The sequence below is a fragment of the Artemia sp. Qi Xiang Cuo genome, chromosome 1, assembly GCF_049724085.1.
Source record: "Artemia sp. Qi Xiang Cuo chromosome 1, ASM4972408v1, whole genome shotgun sequence".
Classification (NCBI taxonomy): Eukaryota; Metazoa; Arthropoda; class Branchiopoda; order Anostraca; family Artemiidae; genus Artemia; species Artemia sp. Qi Xiang Cuo.
The window spans coordinates 37,342,487-37,364,807 of NC_142794.1; the positions used below are offsets into that span (position 1 = coordinate 37,342,487).

The 22,321-nt window shown below is 35.1% G+C and overlaps 1 protein-coding gene across 1 annotated transcript in view; it reads right to left on the bottom strand.

Moving 5' to 3' along the window:
- Positions 1 to 22,321, bottom strand: part of LOC148956259 (LIM/homeobox protein Lhx9-like) — a 58,573-nt gene that overhangs the window by 19,675 nt on the left and 16,577 nt on the right. Inside the window, exons 2-4 of the mRNA XM_089094757.1 lie at positions 16,288 to 16,634; positions 11,643 to 11,829; positions 9,998 to 10,265 (exon numbers count right to left, since the gene is read on the bottom strand). Coding sequence (XP_088950883.1) covers positions 9,998 to 10,265; positions 11,643 to 11,829; positions 16,288 to 16,634 — 802 coding nt within the window. The remainder of the gene's footprint in view (positions 1 to 9,997; positions 10,266 to 11,642; positions 11,830 to 16,287; positions 16,635 to 22,321) is intronic.

The window sequence follows — 22,321 nt, forward strand, 5'->3', positions numbered from 1 at the left end:
TTAGGCTAATCATAATGAAATATACCAAAATGTGATGAAAATTTAATACTTTAAAAACAAAAATTATGGAAACTGTTACAGAGAATTATGGAAAGCAGACCGCCCAGAACGCATTATATTAAATACCTAACCTAACCACCCTATATATTAAAATTTAATTAAAATATATCTGCATGGTAGTTTATTTCACGAAAGAATAAGCTAATTATAACCGAATCCGAGAGAAAAACTGGTTAACTCAGTTCAAACAAAGCGAACTTCTTGAGTGTGTTCTGGATAATGCGTAAGCACCAAAAGAATAAATGAACAGAGATATATTTTACTTTTACTCGTATATGCTGTTTGTCTACGTAAGGACCATTAATTCGATATTAAATAGGATATAATGGTTATAATCTTTTATTGCAACATAACACTGCCAAAGGACATGAAATATCCTGTTTTTGTACATTACTTGGAATGCTGCAACTCAGTAAATATCAATTCAACTGATATTGGCAGATTAATGCAACTGCCAAGAATTTTTTAATGATACGAGTATCTTAAAAACAATACATTTATTTATTTGTTTGCATAAAATCGGACCTCGAGTTTTCCAAGTCGCAATTCACAGAGACAGGTGTATCCCCACATTACGTGAGCATAAGTGGCCTCATGGTTGTGGTAAAGTTGAAATCTTTGCCCCCTCCCCGACAAGTAAAGCCAAAAATATACAAACGAAACAGAATTGGTAAAAATATTGCCGTTTTTGGGAAAAATATGTCTTTTGCAAGAATTTACCCCCTCCCCACCCACTTTTGGAAAAAAATTGCAGACTCTATCCTTGCTTAAATATTCCCACGGGCTCTAATAGACACTGGGACTCTAAAAAATAAATTTAGTCCGTTTGACACTTGAATCACGGTCTTCGCAAAAATCCTACAACATGAATATGCTCAGACATTAGTACTTTTGGAAGGGAGGAATTGCTTGGGGGAAGGAACCCACAAACATATAAAAACAGTACAATTAGCCAAATTACAAATGTGTTAAATTTTAGCATGGGACAGGCGTAGCCCCTTTCCCCAAGCATTTCAATTGCCTACAACGCTCATGCATGTATACAAAGTCTATCTACGTAAAAGTATATAGCATTTTATTAGCGTAATCTTGTCAGGCATAATCACCCTGACATAACGTGTAAATAAAATTTTAATATACGCCATAGTGTATATTGTAACAGTGTTGGACTTCCGAAATGATGAACTTTACTTTTTCTTGAAACAACATTTGGTAACGATAGTAGTTCCAATCGTAGAAATTTTTTTCTTTCTTTTTTTACATTTATATTTTCAAAATTGTTCAATTATCTCGTTTTAAACTCGCCCAATGGTGTCAATTCGTGAAACTTTAGGAGAAAGGGATGTCACTGAATTTACTTGAGGTAAGGAAGCATGAACAGACTTACAGTTTCCAGTGGTGCCAATGACGGGGGCACTTGACCTTCCCCCGATGTGTACACCCCCCCCATCAGGTTTGGAAAAATAATTTTTTAGGTATTTTCAGTAAAAAAAACTAATAAAACTCCCCTCATAAACTTGAAAAAATACAATTTGCCCCCCCCCCTCACATCTAATTTTTACATTATTATCATCATCTAACAATGTAAATTATAATTTACAGTGTGCAGACCAAAGGGTTGTTGGTTTTCAAATTGTGCACACCAGGTGATGCGCTCCACGTGCTTCAGAAGCGTGGCAAGTGTGGCGCGAAGAGGTGTGGCAGAATTGTGCCATGTGTGATAAAACAAACAGTACTTCAATTGGTGGCGAGGAGGGGGCAAGTCCTCGATGCAGACAAAACCATTTTGAAATAAATGAAAAACAATTTATTTAGACATTTTTCATAAAGTGTTTCATAAAAAAATTCCATAAAAAGAATAGCCTATGAATCTTTCTTCGCATTCAGTTAGAACCAAGATTATCATACGCCAAAAATATCGATGATAAAAATGGCAGTCAGGTAAAACTACAATGTAGAAGCTTTAACGAGCAAAGCAGAGGATTTATTTTATAGTTGGGATATTACTTTCTGTGAATAACTATTCGAAACTGTGAGCAATTTACATCGCAGCTATATTGGCTACGGAGTTCCGTTACGATGAGTATTTTAATCAGGGGCAACGCTGCAGCGTTGCCTATAATAAAGGCCATATGGCTCCAATGTTTTATTATTTATTGTTATTTTATTTCCCAGAGGTACTTAATATGGAAGGGGTCGTCGTAGAAACTTCAAAAGGGGCTCATTCGATTGGAAATGGAGAGTTCTAGTGCCCTTTTTAATAGTCGAAAGTGATTGGAGGGCAACTAGCCCCCCCACGCCCATCATTCCCCCAAACACATCCAATCAAAATTTTGAGATAGAATTTTGTACAGCGTAGTTGATTTCCAGATAGAAAATATGTTTTCGAGGAAGGAACTCCACCACAACCCTCAAGGGAAGGGTTTTAAATTATACCCTGGGGGCATATAAGGTTTTTATAGAAGGCGTTGTCGTAGAAACTTCAAAAAAGGCTCATTTGATTGGAAATTCAAAAGACTAGTGCCCTTTTTAATAGTCAAAAGCGATTTTAGGGCAACTAACCCCCCTCTCACGCCCACCTTTTCCCCAAACACATCCTATCAAAATTTTGATACAGTCATTTTATTAAACGTAGTTTTAAGTTTTGGAAGTTAGGTCTTTGAAGATGACAACTCCCCCACAGCCCTCAGGGTAAGGGTTGTAAGTTATGCCCTGGGGGCATATAAGGTTTTGTATAGACAACGTTGTCGTAGAAACTTCAGAAAGGGCTCATTCGATTAGAAATTTAAATGGCTAGTTCCATTTTTAATAGTCGAAAGTGATTCTAAGGCAACTGATACCCTTTCCACGCCTACCATTTCCCCAAACACGTCCAGTAAAAATTTTGATATAGCCATTTTGTTCAACGTAGTTGGAAGTTCGGGAAACTATATGTTTGAGCAGGACACTCCCTCCACAGTGCTAACGGGAAAGGGTTATAAGGTATGCTCTTGGGGCACACATGGTTCTTATGGACGGAATGTTTATATAAACTTAAGAGAGGGCTCATTTGATCGAAAGTTGAAATTTATAGTTCTCTTTTTAAGCGTCAAAAGATATTGGAGAGTAACCAGCTTTCCCCCACCAAACCCTTTTTTCCCAAATGCATCCAATAAAAGTCTTGAGACAGCTATTTTATTAAAAATAGTTCAAAGATCATATAACTACAACTCTTGTGTTGAAAAAACGCCCCAAGGCCCGGGGGCAGGCCTTGTAAGTTATGCCCTGGGGCATATTTGGGTCTTATGGAAGGGATGCTCGTATTAACTTCAAAGAGGGATCATTTGATTGGAAATTGAAAGCTCTAGTTCAATTTTTAAGCGTCAAAAGATATTGGAGAGTAACCAGCTCCCCCCCCCCCCCAACCCTTTTTTCCCAAATGCATCCAATGAAAATTTTAAGATAGCTATTTTGTTAAAAAATAGGTCAAAGATCATATAACAAAAATCCCGGTGTTGACACAACCAGCCAGGGCCTGGGGGCAGGCGTTGTAAGTTATGCCCTGGGGGCATATATGGGTCTTATGGAAGGGATGCTCCTATTAACTTCAAAGAGGGATCGTTTAATTGTAAATTGAAAGCTCTAGTTCACTTTTTAAGAGTCAAAAGAGATTGGAGGGCACCTAGCCCCCCCCCCCCCCCTCCGTGCCCTCTTTTCCTCAAATCCCATCCGATAAGAACTTTGAGATATATTTTTTGTAAATAGTTCAAAGACCTCAACCTCCCCCCTCTCCTACTGTCTACGCTAATGTTTTCTTCTTTGTGCCAACTACGCTGCCCCCATCCCAAAGACTTTAATAAGGAAAAGTTTCGTATGGGAAGAAAGATATAAGTTTCAAGAAATTTCAAAGGGACGTTAAAACACATCAAAATACCCTAATAAGAACTAGATAAAGAGTTTTCTATCCAATTGCTCCATGAAATTCTCTCAAACTGGAAATGCTAAAATACTTAAAATTACAGCCATACTTAAAATAAGGTTAAAATACATAGCTAAATTATTGTGGCACAAAAAAATCCGAAAAATGGTCTAATCAAAACAATCCTGTTGTTTCTGCATCAACAAATGAAATAGCCTAACTACTGTCTTTGGAAGCCATTTTTTATCCATTCATTGTTGTGTGAAAAAATCACGTTTGATTTATCAGAGGCATGTAATTAAGTTTTCTATAGCAAAGGCCATAAGGCTTCAATGTTGTATTATTATTAATGAAAAAAAAACCTTGCATAAAAATAAGTTTTCTAAGAAAAGTAAAAGGCCATATTGAACTCAGGACCAACATAAATTAATTATGTTGGTCCTATTATAGTTAAAACTCAAAAAGACCAGAAATTACTGTTAAAAAAATAAACGAATCCCGGAACGAACAGAAATTAAAATTTACTATTTTACAAACATAAAAATAACCGGTGCAAACATAAATGAATGAATAAATCTTATATAGCTTCAATATTTTTTTATTATTTTCCCCCCAGAGCTGCTTTATATGCAAGGGTTAAAAATACCATTTTGTTAAAAATAGTTGAAAGGTTAAATAACAAAACTCTTGTGTCGACAAAAACCCCCAGGGGCCGGGGGCAGGAAGGGATTCTCGTATAAACTTCAGAGAGGGCTCATTTGACTGGAAATTGGAAGTTCTAGTCAAGCTTTAAAGAGTCAAAAGTGATCAAAGGGCAACTAACCCCCCACGCTCTTTTTCCATAAAATACATCAGATAAAAATTTTGAGGTATCCATTTTGTTAAAAAAAAAAAGTTCTAAGGTCAGATAACGAAAACTCCGGGGTCGACACATGTTATATAAACATAATATTTGTAATATAATTCTTTTTGTAACTAATTAATCATTAGTTATAATAATTATATATATTAATTAATCATAAATTATACCTTTGGGCATATATAGCTGTTTTGGAAGGAATTCTCGTATAAACTTCAGAGAGGGCTCATTTGATTGGAAATTGGAAGTTCTAGTTCAGTTTTTAAGAGTCAAAAGTGAACTAGCCCCTACCTCACGCCTTTTTTCCCCCAAATACATCAGATAAAAATTTTGAGGTAGCGATTTTGTTAAAAAAAATCAAGGGTCAGATAACAAAAACTCCAGGGTCGACACATGTTATCCAAACATAATATGTGTAATATAATTCGTTTCATAAGTAATTAATCATTTGAAAAAAAAAGTTATTCAAAATCAATGAATCAATACAAATGTAGAGCATTGACCTATGACGATCTGTTCAGAAAATGTTGAAAAAGTAGTCAATGAAAAACATTCACGCCAAACCTTATTTCGTTTCAGACGGATGGATAAACCCATCCGATAAAAATTTGAGGTGACCATTTTGTTAAAAAAAAGGTCAACCATCATATATTAAATCTCCAGGGTCGACACAGCCCCCCCCCCAGGGCCCAGAGACAGGCGTTGTAAGTTATACTCTGGGGATATATATGGTTCTTATAGAAGGGATACTCGTATAAACTTCAGAGAGGGCTCATTTGATTGAAATGGAAAGTTCTAGTTCACTTTTAAAGAGTCAAGAGACCGAAGCTTAATTAGTCCCCACACGCCCTTTTTCCCCAAACCCATCCGATAAAAATTTTGAGATAACAATTTTGTTAAAAATAATTCAAACATCAGATGATAAAAACTCCGAGGTTGACACAAACCCATTTTTTCACTTTGATATTGTTACTTTGATACCTGTTTTGATAATTCGATGAATATTTGATTTTTTTTAAGTTTGATTTTGAAATAAGGAATTTTTAAAAACTTGAAGTTTTTGCAATCAAAAATGAACAAAAATTAATAAAAAAAAACTTTCCGAAAAATAAGTTTTTAAAATAAATGTAATGCCCATTTTAAACTTATTATCAGAAGATAAAAATAACTTTTAAATTTCAAAATCAAAACGACCAGAAATTACTATTAAAGAATAAATGAAACCCAAAACGAACAGAAACTAAATAAACAATCATAGCAAAAACAACAACAAGTAATAATATAAATGAATAATAGATCTTAAAGCGAGTAATACTTAGATTTAATATGAAAATCAAGCTTAAAACGAAAAAAAAATTCCTATTGAAGTATAAATGAAACTTAAAACGAACAGAAATTAAATAAACAATCAATGCGAACAAACATACAATAGATATTAATGTAAATTAATAAATAAATCTTAAAACAAGTGAAACTTATATTGAGTATGCAAATCGAGCTTCAAACGAACAAAAATCACCACAAACAAGAGTTTGGGTATCACATCCTTCTCTCACTGTAAAAGACTGAAACATACTGCATAATTGGTGCGTAACTGAAAACTATATTAGTCTTTAAAATTATTGGAAAGTATAAAAAAAATCAAACTTAATATTTGATGTATAATTATATTAATTGTTGGAAGATACATCAGTTCAAGAATTTATTTCACTGTAATTGTATTTTTGTTTTCAATGCTGTAAGAACTGGAAAAGAAAATATTTGTAATATAATTAGTTTTCAGTTAAGCACCAATGACGCGGTAGGTTTTAGTCTTTTACAGTGAGAGAAGGATGCGATACCCAAACTCTCGTTTGTGGTGATTTTTGTTCATTTAAAACTTGACTTCCTTATTCACTTTAAGTTTCGCTTGTTTTAATATTTATTTATTCACTTACAGTAACACATGTTGTAAATTTTCTTGCTTTGATCGTTAGTTAATTTCTGTTCGCTTTAAGTCCAAGTTATAGTTTACTTGGAAATTTTTTTTTTTCGTTTTAAGCTCGATGTTCATATTCAATCTAAGCATTAATAGCTTAAAATCTATTTATTCATTTATATTATTACTTGTTGTATTTTTTGCTATGATTGTTTATTTAATTTCTGCTCGTTTTGGGTTTCATTTATTCTTTAATAGTAATTTCTGGTCGTTTTTAGTTTGAATTTTAAAAGTATTTGTATCTGTTGAGCTTAAGTTTAAAACGACCTTTACTTTCCTTTGAAAAACTTATTTTTCGGAAAGTTTTTTTTTTTAAATGAATGTAGCCTACACTCAACAATTGCGTATACACAACCGTGACAATCTAACCCCTTTGAACAACTCACTCATCGTGATGTAGTGTTTACAACATTATAGCTTTGCAGTTTCCTTTCTACTTGCCGGAAAAAGATAAAAATGATAACATCATACCAAACTTTGTGCATCGTTAGGCTACATGGACCATAAATGCATGTCCGTCGACAACAGAGCAGAATGGCTTTAGCCGGACCGAAAACGGAAAAGTAAATACGAACCAGGTATATCGTACTCAAAAGATGTATATCTGTATGTCTCGAGACCCACAAGTTCCTTGAAATCCTTTTTTTTCTAGTTTTACAGGCACTTCTTATCCAAACTGTCATCCCCCCCCCCTTTCCGAAAAAATATGTTTGTGCCTGGTCTATATTGTCTATATTTAGCTTACCCTGACAGCGTAAATAAAAATGTTTTAATTGCAACATTAATGACGTCAATTGGGAGGCAGGGGGGACTTACCTCATCTAGATTTAAAAACAACTTTTACGGGTACTTTCGCTGAAAAATATTTTTTTTGGTATTCTCATTGAAAAATGACAAATGTACCCTTAGCTTTCGGAAAATACACTTTTATCCCCCCCCCCCCCATAAATGTTCGTGAATAGTGCAACACAGATTAAAAATTAATTCAAAGTTAAGAATTAAAAGCACCAAGCAAATTGGACAATATATTAACCCAACTTAAAACTGCAAAACATATCCTTTTATAGGCCTATATAGTCCCTTTTTAAATAATGTTTAAAAACAAAAATGTTGTAATTTCACTGCCAACAACTGCCACACCAAAAGCACCATGTCTGTCAATACTGCGAACCACTATGTATAGTGTGTCTTACCCTTATGCCCCTACATCGACCCATCAATCGCATCATAGACTGAACAACATTATAGGCAGGGTTGCCACCCTGACCTGGAAGAATTTACTAAATCGGAGAGGAAAAATTTACTAGATCGCATCTGTTTTTACTAAATGCTCAAAAAAATTTTGGCACTACTCCGCACGGGCACCATCAAGCATCGATTTTTACTATAGGAGGATGATCAATACGATTTTCACAATTTTTTTTTCTCTTTTCCTCTTTTCGTTAGTTTTCATAGTATGATTGAAAATTCCGGAAACCTACAAGTTCAAAAATCATTTTATATATATATATATATATATATATATATATATATATATATATATATATATATATATATATATATATATATATATATATATATATATATATATATATATATATATATTTATATATATATATATATATATATATATATATATATATATATATATATATATATATTATATATATATATATATAATAATTATATATAATATATATATATATATATATATATATATATATATATATATATATATATATATATATCTATATAGGCCGTATCCAGGGGGGGTGGGGGTCACCCAGTTTAACCCCCCCCCCCCCCCAAATTTTGACCACGTAGAAAATAAGTCGAAAATTAGTAAAACCAAGGTAAAAATCAGTATAATAAGTCGAAAACTGAGTCAAAAATTAGTAACCCCCCCCCCCCGAAAAAGTCAAAAATTAGTAACCCCCCCCCCCCCCGAAAAAAAATCCTGTATCTGCCCTTGCTTATTATTATATATATATATATATATATATATATATATATATATATATATATATATATATATATATATATATATATATATATATATATATATATATATATATATATATATATATATATATATATATATATATATATATATATATATATAATGTTACATTTCTACTTACTTTCAATTTCTCTAAACAGGCTCCTTTTTTCTCTATAAAAATTTTTAAGCTGAGAAGATTCCTCTAATCACCTGGAGTGGCTTGTTTTCGTTTTTCTTCCAATAGATTCCTAATCATCAGAAACACTAGCGCCACTTTAGATTCATGTATATTCAATAAGATTTAATTTACACAAAGATGAGTCTTTTAACGTTTAGACGCCAGAAGTGAAGTGTCTGTTTATGAAAATAGGTGACTGCTTGTCTGTCTCTGAGACAGACAAGCCAAATTGTAAATCGTAAAACAGACAAGCAAAAATTTTAAATTGTCATATGTTTACGATAATTTTTTTCCCTGAATTCATGAAAAATAAAAAAAGTTTTGTTTACTATAAATCCTGAGTTTTTACTAGTTTTTACTAGATTTCGGGAAATTCACTAGATCCTCTAAATTTACTCGATTTTTTTTACTAGATCTAGTAAAATCCTACTGACGGTGGCAACCCTGATTATAGGCTCCAAGACAAGCCAGTGCACTGACAGAGACTCTTGTAGTGGTCCAGCGTCTTTGTGTCCGTAGGATCAATACACGTGGAAGATTTTTAACCTATAGTTATTATAATAGTCTAAAACTCTATCGTTTTAGCACGTGTGAAATGACCTACTTCGTACTCCTCTATATCCTGAAAGGTCTGAAGGGACAACATCTATTTTTATAATTGTCAAGAAACCTCTTGAAATAAAAAATATTCACCGCTTCTGAAAAACGGGTATTGTGGAGACTGCTACATCTGAATAATCTGTATGCATCTACTCAGGGGCGTAGCTCCAGCATTTTCATTGGGGGGAGGACAAGAGGGGTCTCCATCCGGAGAGTCAAGGGGCATAGGCTATACAAGCTTTTTTTCCCCAACTTATTGGGGGGCAACTGCGCGCCTTGCCCCCCCCCTCCGAAATGACGCCACTGCATCTACTGATAATAGATTGGGCTAATATCTGGCCCATGTCGTGGGTGAACTCAAAACAAGGAACTGCTTAAAAAAAACAACTTGTAACAGCTGAATCAACTTGAATGAAACATACCCATTGAATCAAGTTTCGCTCTCCGTTTCCTCGGCCTCCCCTTCTGTGGTGTTGATAGATTTTGCAGATTCATCGTTGCATTGGGGTAGAACTGCGTAGGTACTGTACTAGGTAAGAAAGACATGTAAGATGGAAAGGAGGTACAATTTATAGGTAATAAAGCTGGCAAAGGAGATTGTGTCATTGGATGTTGAGCGGTTGGACTAGAGACAAATTGACTTTCAGACGGAAAGGGGGGTTTTTGGCCGTCATGTTGGCTCAGGACATCCTGCAACATAAAATAAGAATGATAAGGTAATTCAAAGGAAGCGGCAACATTCTTGACCTCATCGGTAAGATTAAACACGAATATTTACAAGATAGTATAACTAAAACAGGTAACAAATACTAAACTAAAAACTCAGCTGAATAAACCGCAGAGAAACAGAGAGACTACTTATGAAAAATCTTGTAACACCTATCTTTTGGTCTTTTAGCTGGTTTAAGATTACACCCAGCGGAACGATTGAGCCAGTAAATGACCAAATGAATGTGGGAGTAAACGAATAAATTATAAGATAAAATTAATCAGGGCTCACCAAGGAGGTGCTGCTAGTCATATGAACTTAGGTGCTTTTATTAATTTGGGATTCAATACTCATTGACAAAGCCCTGGTGTACAGAAAAGAAATATTTTGTAAGGCCTTTAATATAATTCTCGATGAAACTAAAGCACACTCTTTACTACGAAATAATTTTTTTCTCTCTATTTATACTCTTCCTAGATAACCTAGAGGGTAAAATGAGAAGTAAAATGAAGTTTTGTTCTTAATTCACACTGGGTAAGCTGAACACACATACAGTTAAAATATGTTTGTATCAGGTATAGTGACATAGTTATAATTATAGATTACAATTTTGATAAGAGGAAACAATGAGTCTTCCAAGGAGGCTAGAGACTGAAAAAAAACCCTCGATAACCAATTTTTTACTAGAATCTTCACTTCTTTGGGACATTTTTTGGATTTTTGAGCTATAAAGGGGGTAATGGCTTCTTAGTCCCACGAAAAACCTTGCAATTAAAAATATTTACTTTCAGGCAGCTTAATATTTAAACATCAGCAAAAGTTACTATAAGGGAATCAATAAGGGGGCTTGATCTGGAGGCTCTAATGCGGATCCTTGTAAAATCAGTGTATAATAGGTAGGAAAGATTACTGGTTCTATTCCAATTAAACTGATACTTAAAAGCGACAGTAGTCTTTTTTTTATTTCTTTTTTAAATTGTGGTACCTTGTCTATGGTATAAAATAGTAATTAACAGCAGTTTTTCTTCTACCTGTGGTTTAGCGAAGAATTTTGTGGACCTTTGTAGAAGCCAAGTTTCCCGTCGACTTCTTTATACCTGACACAGCGCTGGCGACACAGCAATGTTTATTTATTAATCGGTCACCGAGAAATGCGGTGGCAGGGATGATTCTTTCAATAGCCTTAGGAGATCATATCAGAGTCATTATAATCGGTACAATTGACACGTCAATTTCATAGCATGAAAGACACGCTAAAGGGGCGGAGCCAAGTTAGCGAAGTACTGAAAGTTTTTAAAAAGCATATGCCCTATTGGAAATACAACAAATATATATTTAAAATTATAAAGTAGGCCTACCTGATAGTGCTGCTGGCACAGAAGGCTAGACCCAAAAAGACCGAAGCTATCGCCTTTTTGTAGTTTAACTTCACAAGTCTGACAACTAAAACAGTCAACGTGAAACACTAGCTCTCGAGCGCGCAAGACCATCTCATTCGGATTAAGAACGGCATTACACTTTCCACAACGCTTGCATCTAAAAAGCCTGAAATAAATAAATAAAAGATCACAAATATAAATAAAAAATCATCAAAGTCATTCTCAAATATAAGTATCAATGAACGTGAATTTGAATGGTCGTTGGAGAGGGCCCAAGATCCAAAAATTTTCCTCGAGAGCCAGAAAAGCCTTCTTCCTACACCAGCTTAACAATTTTCCCCTCTTATTACATATATTAGGAGCCTTCGAGAGTGTGGTACAACCATGCACATGGATAGGGGGTAGGTGGGCCCACCGTGCCCCTTAAAATCCTAAATTTAACCGGATTTATTGGCACTACTTGTGAAGTAGATAATTTCGGAGACCACACTGCCTTTCCATGACGATAAATAAAAGTTTCACTACACTTTTACTACTGATGACGGCCACTGCATGTGTAACCAAAATATCTGGTATCTTTGTGAAATTCTATCACTGTTTGTGAAACACTGTCTAGTAAAAGGATTTTATCCCTATTTGAACTTTTATTCATCGCTACTTATAAAGATTACACAATTTTTTTTTACCATTGCTCCCCCTCCCATTCCCACTGAAAACAATTTCTGCGTGTGTGGCTGGGTTCAGCTGACCCTCCATCAAGTTCTGTGCCTGTAGAAATCTGGCAAGATTGAGCTCAGATAGAAACGGAACAGATTTTCCTGGAAGCTCAGTTTTAGGGGGGACGGTTTCAGAATGTTAGCCATACATAAATGTTAAAATTTTCTAAGATTGAATGGGGGATAATACCAGACATTTACCCCTCCTGAAAGACCGAAAATCTAAAAAAGTGCACGTATTTCCAACATCGGGACAAAAATTACACTATTCCAGCCAAAAGAGTAGCTCAAAATCTTCTCACCATGGGAAGTTTTTGTAGGTTTGCCTCATCTTCTACTCGGCGGAAAAATCCACTAGAACCCATCAGTTATGTACACAGTAGGGGCTTTATTGGGTTCTAGTAATCAAGAAAAATTGCAAATAAGCACTTAAAAAATAAAAGAAAATTTGAAAAATACATTTATTGCACCTGTTTTCCACAGAGATTCTTACCTCTCCCCCCACCCAAAGTGAAAGCTTAAAGGGGTTCCTAATAATAGGCTAGTGGAATTAGATGAAAAAATACCTTTTTGCACATTATCATAGAAAAAAATTATTCCCCTCGTCCCTAATACGCTACTTTGAAAATATATTTCTCCCTCCTACATTTTCGTGGATTGACACTCATGGTCTTATCCAGGGGAATACCCCTGCAATTTTTTCCTGGCCGGTACAAAAGTAACAAAAATACACGTAAAAAATTTTTGTTTTAGTTTGTTGAATTATTTTTGTGACCCCTCTCCTTGAACAAAAATCCTGGATACAACCCTGTTGGCACACCTGAATCTAGTCCGGAATGGGAATATAAAACGCCACTATAATATTGATAAAAACCATTCAAATTTCAAATAACAGCAGACTTGACTGTCATGAAAGTTTTCGTTATATTTTTCTAAATTAACACCCACATTTAACCGATACATTAACGTTTTTTTTTTTATAACTAAACCTACCCCTAAACAAAAAAAAAGGAAAACGATTCCTATCTCATAGTAGCATTTGTGATTTGACTATTTAATTTGGCGCACATTCAAACTATGAGGCAATTAGTAAAAGGAAGTCAAAGTTTTAACTTTTAATATTTATATGGTTTAGCTTATAAAAAGAATCACGTAGCAGTTCGGTCAGTTCATCCATAAAATTTACAACAAGTAAAATTCAAGTCTTTTATTCATACAGGGAAAAACGCTATCCTTCCCAAAGAATCATTGATGCGAATCATCATGTGGTGTTGCTTCTGCATTTGTCTGACCAACAAATATCTGCTTAACACCAAATATATTTGTCACGAGGAGCCTATGCCTTTTTTTCTAATACCAATAGGTTTTCTGCATAACAATGAAGATTAACTTTGCACAATAATATTGGTGTCAATTTTTGTGGCGGCGTAAACTTTTTTGCCTCCTCTCTCTCGATTTTGAAAAATACCTTTTTTGGAAGTATTTCAAATAATATTTTATTTTTATATTGAAAAATGAAAACTTTGCCCGCCCCCTTGGATAGTGAAAAATACATGTAGCCCCCCCCCCCTCTCTCTAATTGTTTTGAATTGACGCTATTTCACAATAATAGTATCTTCGCTGCTTCGATAAAAAACATCATTTCTGCTGTCTTCAATTTTGGTTTCCACTGAAACTCATGATTTGTTCTTTGAGTCAACAAAACCATTTGACTGAAAATAAAGATGGCAAACCGTATTTTCGCTATGATGTTCCAATTATACCGTCTGTTCCGTAGTTTTGACTGCGTAAAATGTAGCCCTATATAAATTAAATAAAAAAAAACAAGTTTTTTTAACTGAAAGTAAGGAACGACGTTAAGACTTAAAATGAACAGAAATTATTCCGTATATGAAAGGGGCTGTCCCCTCCTCAACGCCTCGCTCTTTACGCTAAAGTTTTTTATTGTTTAAAAAAAATAAGAGTTGTGAGAAAGTCAAACGCGTAACTTTTGATGGGTAGCACTAAACTTGATGAAAGTTATATATTTGAAATCAGCATTGAAATCGTATTCTTTTGATGTATCTATTAGTATCAAAAACCCGTTTTCTAGAGTTTCGGTTACCATTGAGCCGGGTCGCTCCTTACTTACAGTTCGTTACCACGAACTGTTTGATAACCTCAAACTGAATGCACATTCTTGAAAAATCCTAAACGTCACAGTTTTAAGGATTAGTAGCTAAACAAGCCATATTCTGAAAAAAAAATTTCAAGACGTCAAAAAGTGCATATTGGAGCAATATTATTTTCAGGGTGGAGGGGTACTTTTGAACAATATCAGGAGATATTCAGGCACATCCTGTCTGAGGTAATCCAAAAGGCGGCGTGTGACAATTTTTTGAAAACGTAGACAAACATCATATCCCATCAAACTAATCAAAATCTATGAATATCTTTTTTGGTTCTTAAGAAATATAGAAGTGTCAACTATCTCCAAAGTGTGTGATGTCCCTTTATTACACTGACCCAAAAAAATTGGTAATTGGGCTTTCCATATAAAAGTTGTTGGGCCGTATCATAGATGCCTGGAATAATCTTTACTGCAAACAGCTTGCCCTTAATAATGAGGGCCGGCATTTCAAAATGACCCACCCCCAGAAAATTCTCCCCTTCATGGAAAATTTCCCCCACGCAAAATTGAGCAACCACAGAGAAAGTGCAAAATAGGTACCTCAAAATGTCGATCAGACGTCCTAAGGGGCAACAAAAGGACCATCAGATATAAAAAAAGGTTCCAGAACAGGGGATGGTTGGTCTCTAGCTAGTTAGTCGAGGATGTTGGTAGGTGGCTTGCTTTTAGAATTAGTTTTTTTTTTTGTCTTTTACAGTTTTTAATTCTCTTAATTTCAATTTTATCTATTGTTGTTTTTTTCCCCACTGTAAGATTTTTTTAATTCTTCTTATTCGGGTTTTTATTTCTTTTTACTTTCCGCGCTATCTGTTTTTTTTATTGTTTTTCGGTTTGTTTCGTTTGCATTTTTGCATTGAACTATTTTCTTGAGACTTTCTCCTATAGTGCTGAAGAAGGGAAACGGTTATCTTCCTGAAATATTTGTCTTGCTTCTTCCAGTATTTTCGCCGACTTTATAAAAGCGCCGTTCTTGATTTTCTTTTTTTGTTTTTTTCTTCTTTGTTTACTTAAACTATTGCTTGCTTATTTGGAATAAGGAATTCTGTCCGTAATAAGGAATTGTAATCCGTAATTGGAATAAGGAATTAGCGTAAAGAGCGAGGCGTTGAGGAGGGCACAGCCCCTTTCATATACGGAATAATTTCTGTTCGTTTTAAGTTTTAACGTCGTTCCTTACTTTCAGTTAAAAAAACTTGTTTTTTTTTTATTTAATCTTTATTTAAAAACGAAAAAACATAAAACGAATACAAAAAATCTTCGGGAATACTAGCTATTATGCTTTGGTGTACATTATAAAATTGGTTCACATAACGAGAGATACAATAATTTTTCTCAATTTTAGAGGCTTATATATTTAGGTAAAACTTGCCTTCTCTTGATACAACAATAAAAAAAAATACGAACTAAATAGCTGTTTCAGAAACTTGTTTGTGGTCCTATTGAAATGACCCTCTTTTCTACGGACAATTGCAATATAAACTATTAATGAAGGAAATTGTAAAATCATAATAATAAGGCCAAAGGGTTGCCCACTTTTAGCAATCTTGTGCACCATATTATGCGCACTACGTGTGGCAAAAATATACCAAGCGGGGTGCGAGATAACACAGCACGGCGGGGATATGTCTAAGCGTGGGAGGGGGTGTACCACGCGTGATGGAATAAGTGGCGCTCCGAGATGTACAGCAGGAGGTGGAGAGTGGGCAACCCCTCGGATGAGAAGAAAATAAATAAATACCTGCAGTAATCTTCTTTGCAGTAAATCATATTTTCTTTGGAAAAGCACGAATTCGAAGAAGCAAGTGTCCTACAACATAACACACACTTCAAGCAATCCGCATGCCAGACTTTATCCACGGCTGACAAATAGTATCGATCAGTTATTAAAGAATTACACCCACCACATCTGAGTTCTGGCTTATTAGTTGGCACTGTTGGCCGCACATTATTATTATACGAACTATCGCTCTTCACTGGTTGAACTTGATTCAAATAGGTGTTTGATGACCATTGAATTGATTGATGTTCTGGAATATCTGGAGAAAGGCCGCCTGGAATCCGTGATTCAAGCTTTTCATGTTGATGCTGAAAAAAAGATAAATTGCTTGATTTTGGAGAATAATTTATTGCTTTATTTATTTTGTTTTTATTGCCTTATAATCAAACGTAGCTTCTGAAATTGAAAGATTCAGTGACGAAGCGAACTAAAGCCTTCATTTTAACTGTCAGAGCGCAAACGTCATTGCATAGGTGAAAACAAATATTTTCACTGCACTCATGAAGTAAGTTTTATCATCTGCAGTGACCATAATATTGGAGCAGCCGATGAAGTAGTCCTACTGTGAAAATAACCGATTTCCTTTTCAAGCAAAAGTGAACTGTGTCTATGATTTCTGCTTTTTATTTCCAAGGATGGGCTATTTTTCTCAATATTAATTCAAGTAAACAACAAAAGTGAGCCGAAACCCCCTGACTTTGAGCTGCTTTAAGGTTTCAAGTATTTGGCAAATACTTGTCAGACTTCTCATTGCACATTAAAACTGAAAGCAAGCAATTCCATTTAATCACTTGACTTTTGGAACTAATGTACCGAAATTTGATCTTTATAATCACTAATGTTTCCATACAATTTCACTTTATCTGTGTTTTTTAGAGCCTTGCTCCTAGAATCATGTGCTTTCATGTAAGCTCTTCAGCTATTTTGACGTCATTATCCGGATAATAAAAGGGAAAAGAGATGAATACAGTAATATTTGAAGGGTCACTCTCTTCCAGAAACCATATACGCCAGGTGGCACATACCAAGCGTGACAGACAGAGCCACATTGTTTGTGGGGGGTATTTTTCCAGGCGATTTTACAAAAAGAAAATTTTAAAATCGCATCAAAATTTGTTTGTATGCATTTTGTTACGTTTCTACCAGTTGAACAGACATTTCGAGGGGGGGGGGAGTAGACATGGCCTTGGTGTATGAACTGTGCCAAGAGTTTTGAGGAGGGTGCCAAGCGTTTTAGGGAATGTATAGAGCGTGTCGGAGCTGCACCAAGTCTGGCAGAAGTGTGCCGTACACGTGGCGTTCCATGATATACACCAGGAGGCGGGAAGTCAGCGCCTCCTCAGTAATATTATGAAGATGTGATGTTGCATTCTATGTATATATTTAAAACATTTTTTGCTTGAAATGGAATGTTGACAATTACGAACAAAAGAATTGTCAATGATAAGTGATATTATAATTTTTGCTGCACAGAAAGTGCTCTTTCTCGGGTTCCTGAGACAGATGGCCCAAAGTCACCTTTATCAAAACACAATAGCATCGAGTACGGGAAGTAACAATAAAAACATAAAAGAAATAAAATAATAAGAGAGACGGATTCAGAAAATTTCCCGCTTGAATGATTGCTTATGTAAGGAAGGTGGAAGGAAAGGAACAATTGAACAAGGGGGTATCCTAAGCTACGTAAAGATGTATTCAGTGAAGAGTAATTGTGGTGTACCACTCAAACATTTCAATGACTGTTTAGGTGACGTTGCTGAATAAATTTAATTTGTTTTGTAAGACTTCAACCACTTGACTCATTGACGCAACCAAGAGGGCGGTAAAAAAGGGGTACTCAGCTTCACAAGTGACAGAACAAAAAATTTAGGTAGTTGTATATTATAGTGACCCAACTGTTGTCCTTGATCTATTGTAAAACCGGTTTCTCTGTGTGCACTTGGAGATAATCAGCTAAGCCTGAGCGAGATGAACTACTATACTGGTACATTTTAATTAAATATTTAACATATAAAGTTGGTTAAGTTAGGTATTTAATAGAATGCTTTCTGGGCGGTCTGCTTCCCATAATTCTCTGTTAGCATTTCAACTGATGTACATCTGGCTTTAAAAAAAAAGGCAAAAAATCACACACAAGCCCCAAAAAAGAACAGAAAAAACCAGACACGTGCACATTAGAGCCTTAAGGCCCGTGCACACCCCCTGGAAATCAAGGATTTAACGACCTTGTCATAATTTCTTATAAACTCAATTTGCCTGTTTTCGGTGGGGTTTTTTTTCGAAGTTGTATACTACACCAGGTACTGTTTCGCTTAATGGTACACACTAAAGAAGTCAAGTTTGGTTAATGCTAATCAAAAAATATAATATAGGATGTATATATACTAGTTTAGAAAAAAATTTGGGCTATATATTTGCACATTAGGGGGGTGAGGGGTAAAGCATAGCATTTATTAAATATGTAACCTAACCTAACCTAGGTACCTCCCCCCCCCGAAACCCCAAAAACCACCAGATTAAATATTGTAAATTCAATGAGAAACCACGCTCTTCGATCAATTTAGATAACAATTACCCGCTTACGGGTCTCCATCACGGCATCCATTCGACTGTCTATACCGTTGTGTACCATTAAGCGAAACAGTACCCTATACTAATATTTCAGCCACCTCCCTCCCATCTTCACGCATAAGAAAACCGAATGTCATCCTGATATTAATTTAAGTAGAAATACACTGAAATTACATCTCTACTGACATCGTGTTCAGCGAAGTCTAATTTAACTTTTTACCGTTATCACGATTGTATATAACCAAAATAATCCCACACAAGAGAATATCAAAGATTTTATTCAATTGTAAGAAGCGCCAAATAAGTTTCAAGTATTTTCGAATAATTTTCAGATCTTTTTTGAAGTATTGAATTCTGATTGCCTCTAAAACAATCATTTGCTCCACAAATCATGTCAATTAAGACCACGAGCCTAAAGCCAGCCAAATGCCTCACACTCAAGACCTCGTAGTCTTTAAACTTCACCGAGTAACTTGATCAACTTTTCCATGCTTCGACGGACAGGCTGTTATCCTCTTTCCCACCGTTGTTTAGGAGTTAATACATGAATACAGAACAATTACTTAGTGGGGGTTTACTTAATCCCCTTCAAAGACTAAAAGTACTGAATGAAACAGTTCTCCAACGATCAGAAGGGGCATTCTGTGCATTGAACTAGGGGTAACATATAAGGTGAAAAAATGTTACATTTCTAGGAGAATCTGAGGCATCCTTAATCGCATGGATCGGATTACATGAAAAACTTAATTTTCATTTTGCTCATGTCTTTTGTGTTAGCGTTAAAAGCTAGCTCAGTTCTGCTGAGGCTTTGCGTCAATGTGAATGCGGTAGCTGATACATTTGTAATATGAAGCTTTAATTCGTGGACGTCAATTGGGCGGGGGGCATTCCCCCCAGATTCTGAAAAAACGGGGGTATTTTCGTTGAGAATCCTCCTCCCCTGTATTTTTGCGAATTGACGTTACTGTCCAGCATTTAAAATATTCACTAGTTGTCACAATGGAATGGTTATAGAGCTCTTCCAAAATCGGGGGGTCTCAGATCAAACCTGCAGTCTGTGGTAACGGTTTACACAGGATGCTTTCAGACTAAATTTTGGGGATATCCTGGAATAGACATATTCTATTATTTTGTGATCCAGTTTTTCACAGAAGAAACTGACAACTACACAACTATGATTTTTCAATAGCTTTCAATAGTAAAATAAGACAATTGGGCTAGGAAGGGGAATATCAGATACCAGTCAACGAAACTTTGGAAATTTTCACTAGATAGAACAGCTGTTTATAATATACTCTTTTTCTTATAGTCGCCTAAGAGCCAAAATCTTACCGATTTTTTTCTTTGCTTATCGCGAAATAAAAATTTGTTAATGCGATGATCTTTAACTTTATTACCTAAAATATAGAAGTTTTGATATTGTATAAACAACCCATCTGTAAACTTTTGAAGAAAAAAGAAACAAATATTATTAAGACAAGACAAGACAAGATCTTTTATTGACAAAATACATGATAAATAAATTTCTAAACTGGTCGACGGAAAGCAGGGCTCGATGTGTAGGACAACGGTTTTTTTTCCATCTGACGACTGGGATGGCAAATAAGCCATCTGGTTTGTTGACAATAGAAACGGCTTGATAAAAGCAATTTTTTATCAAAAATTTCTGACCCAACCTGCAACAAAACTGCATCTGCTAAATGCAAGCATACGAGGTAATGACTGAAGTTACAGCACTCACGCAAACTAAAACAAACACTAAATGGCGTGATACAGGACAGGCACGTACGGGTGCCTTGTGGTCCAGCCCCAGCCCTCAAATCTTAAATTTTCCAAATTTCCGAGCGCTATTTATTCAAATCGTTAATGTTTTTTTTTATATTGCCTGTTCCGGGCAAAACGACAATTTGTGTACGTGCCTGCAGTAGGAGTAGATGTTTTATTTTTGTAGGTTTATTTATATAGAATGTTTACGATGATTACTGATAATACACATTTCAGGACTTGTAGTCTCAAACGCTATAGTTTGGAGCAATCAAACTACCGAATGACCTTGACAACTATTTACCGTGCAAGGGGAGACCAGAGTAAATCGAGGAATTTAGAGAGAATTTTTGGGAAAAAAAAGAACTTACTAGAACAATTTGGTACTGTGCTAAAATCCAGGGCACATGCGAAAAGTGATGCTAACGTCAGATAGAAAAAGTAATGCTAACGTCAGGTAGAAACCTGTTAGTCTGCACTGATAAGTGATTGAATGAACATGGTTGCTAAAATTACAATTTGGGATTTGCCAAGGACAGAAAAAGAGGCAGTTAATTTTTTCCAGGATAAGGGGTTGCTTGTACGAGAAGGATCCTGTTTGGAAGTGTAACACTAGGCCATGTTTAAAAAAGGTCAGGTTGCGTGTCAATATGTGGCTTACTTATAGTAAAATACCATTTGTTACTGCAGTTCGTTTCATTTATTTCGTTTCATAGATATAAACTATTATATTTTTATCCTGTTTTGTTTTATTTCATTAAAAACATCTCTTCTCTAGTTATTCAGCGTGTTCCGTATTTAACATATGCCATGATTTACCCCCACGTCTAATATGCAAATATGTAGCCCAAGTTTGTTCATAACTATTATATTTTCATCCTGCTTTGGTTTGTTTCATTAGCATTAACCAAACTTCACTTCTCGCATGTGTCCTGGATTTTAGAACAGTACCAACAATTTTGACCAGGTTATTTAAACAGGTCAGGAATGAAATCTCAATATCTTGAAGAAACACTTGGGAATATATTAAGAGTCGCAACTTAGTACGCCTTGCATAAGTACCCTCTTGATTGTAATTCCCCAGTTTTTAATACGGTTTAGAAATTTAACATAATGAATTCACCCGAATTAAAAACACTAAAGTCTTAACATAACCTTTGTTTTATGATGGGAGTGATAGGTGGTTAGTGAGCATTTAAAGCCTTTTTTTATCGGCGATAAAATAGTGAATCCAAATTGTAGAACCTGTTGCAAGTTCCAAAAGGTATGATAAATCTTACATTGCTTGTTGCAGTTATCATCAAATTAAACCTTTAATGTAGTAGCCATGTATCTATTTGATGCAATGACCATATGAACCCAAATGGATGGACATCCTTTGGGGATATACTGTTGACAATAAGATTTATTTAAGATATGAAACTTTGAAGAAAGGTCTGAAACAGGGCCGTATACAGAATTTTTTTTCGAGGGGTGTTTTACAATTATTTTTTCCGGGGGGGGGGGGGGGGTACAGAAAATTAAAACACATCAAAAATGTATTTATATCCATTTTTGTTACATTTTTAAGAGTCGGACAGATATTTCAGGAAGGGGGGGTCAAACCTTCTAGACCCCCCTCCTGGATACGGCCTTGGTCTGAAATAGGACGTCTGTTTTT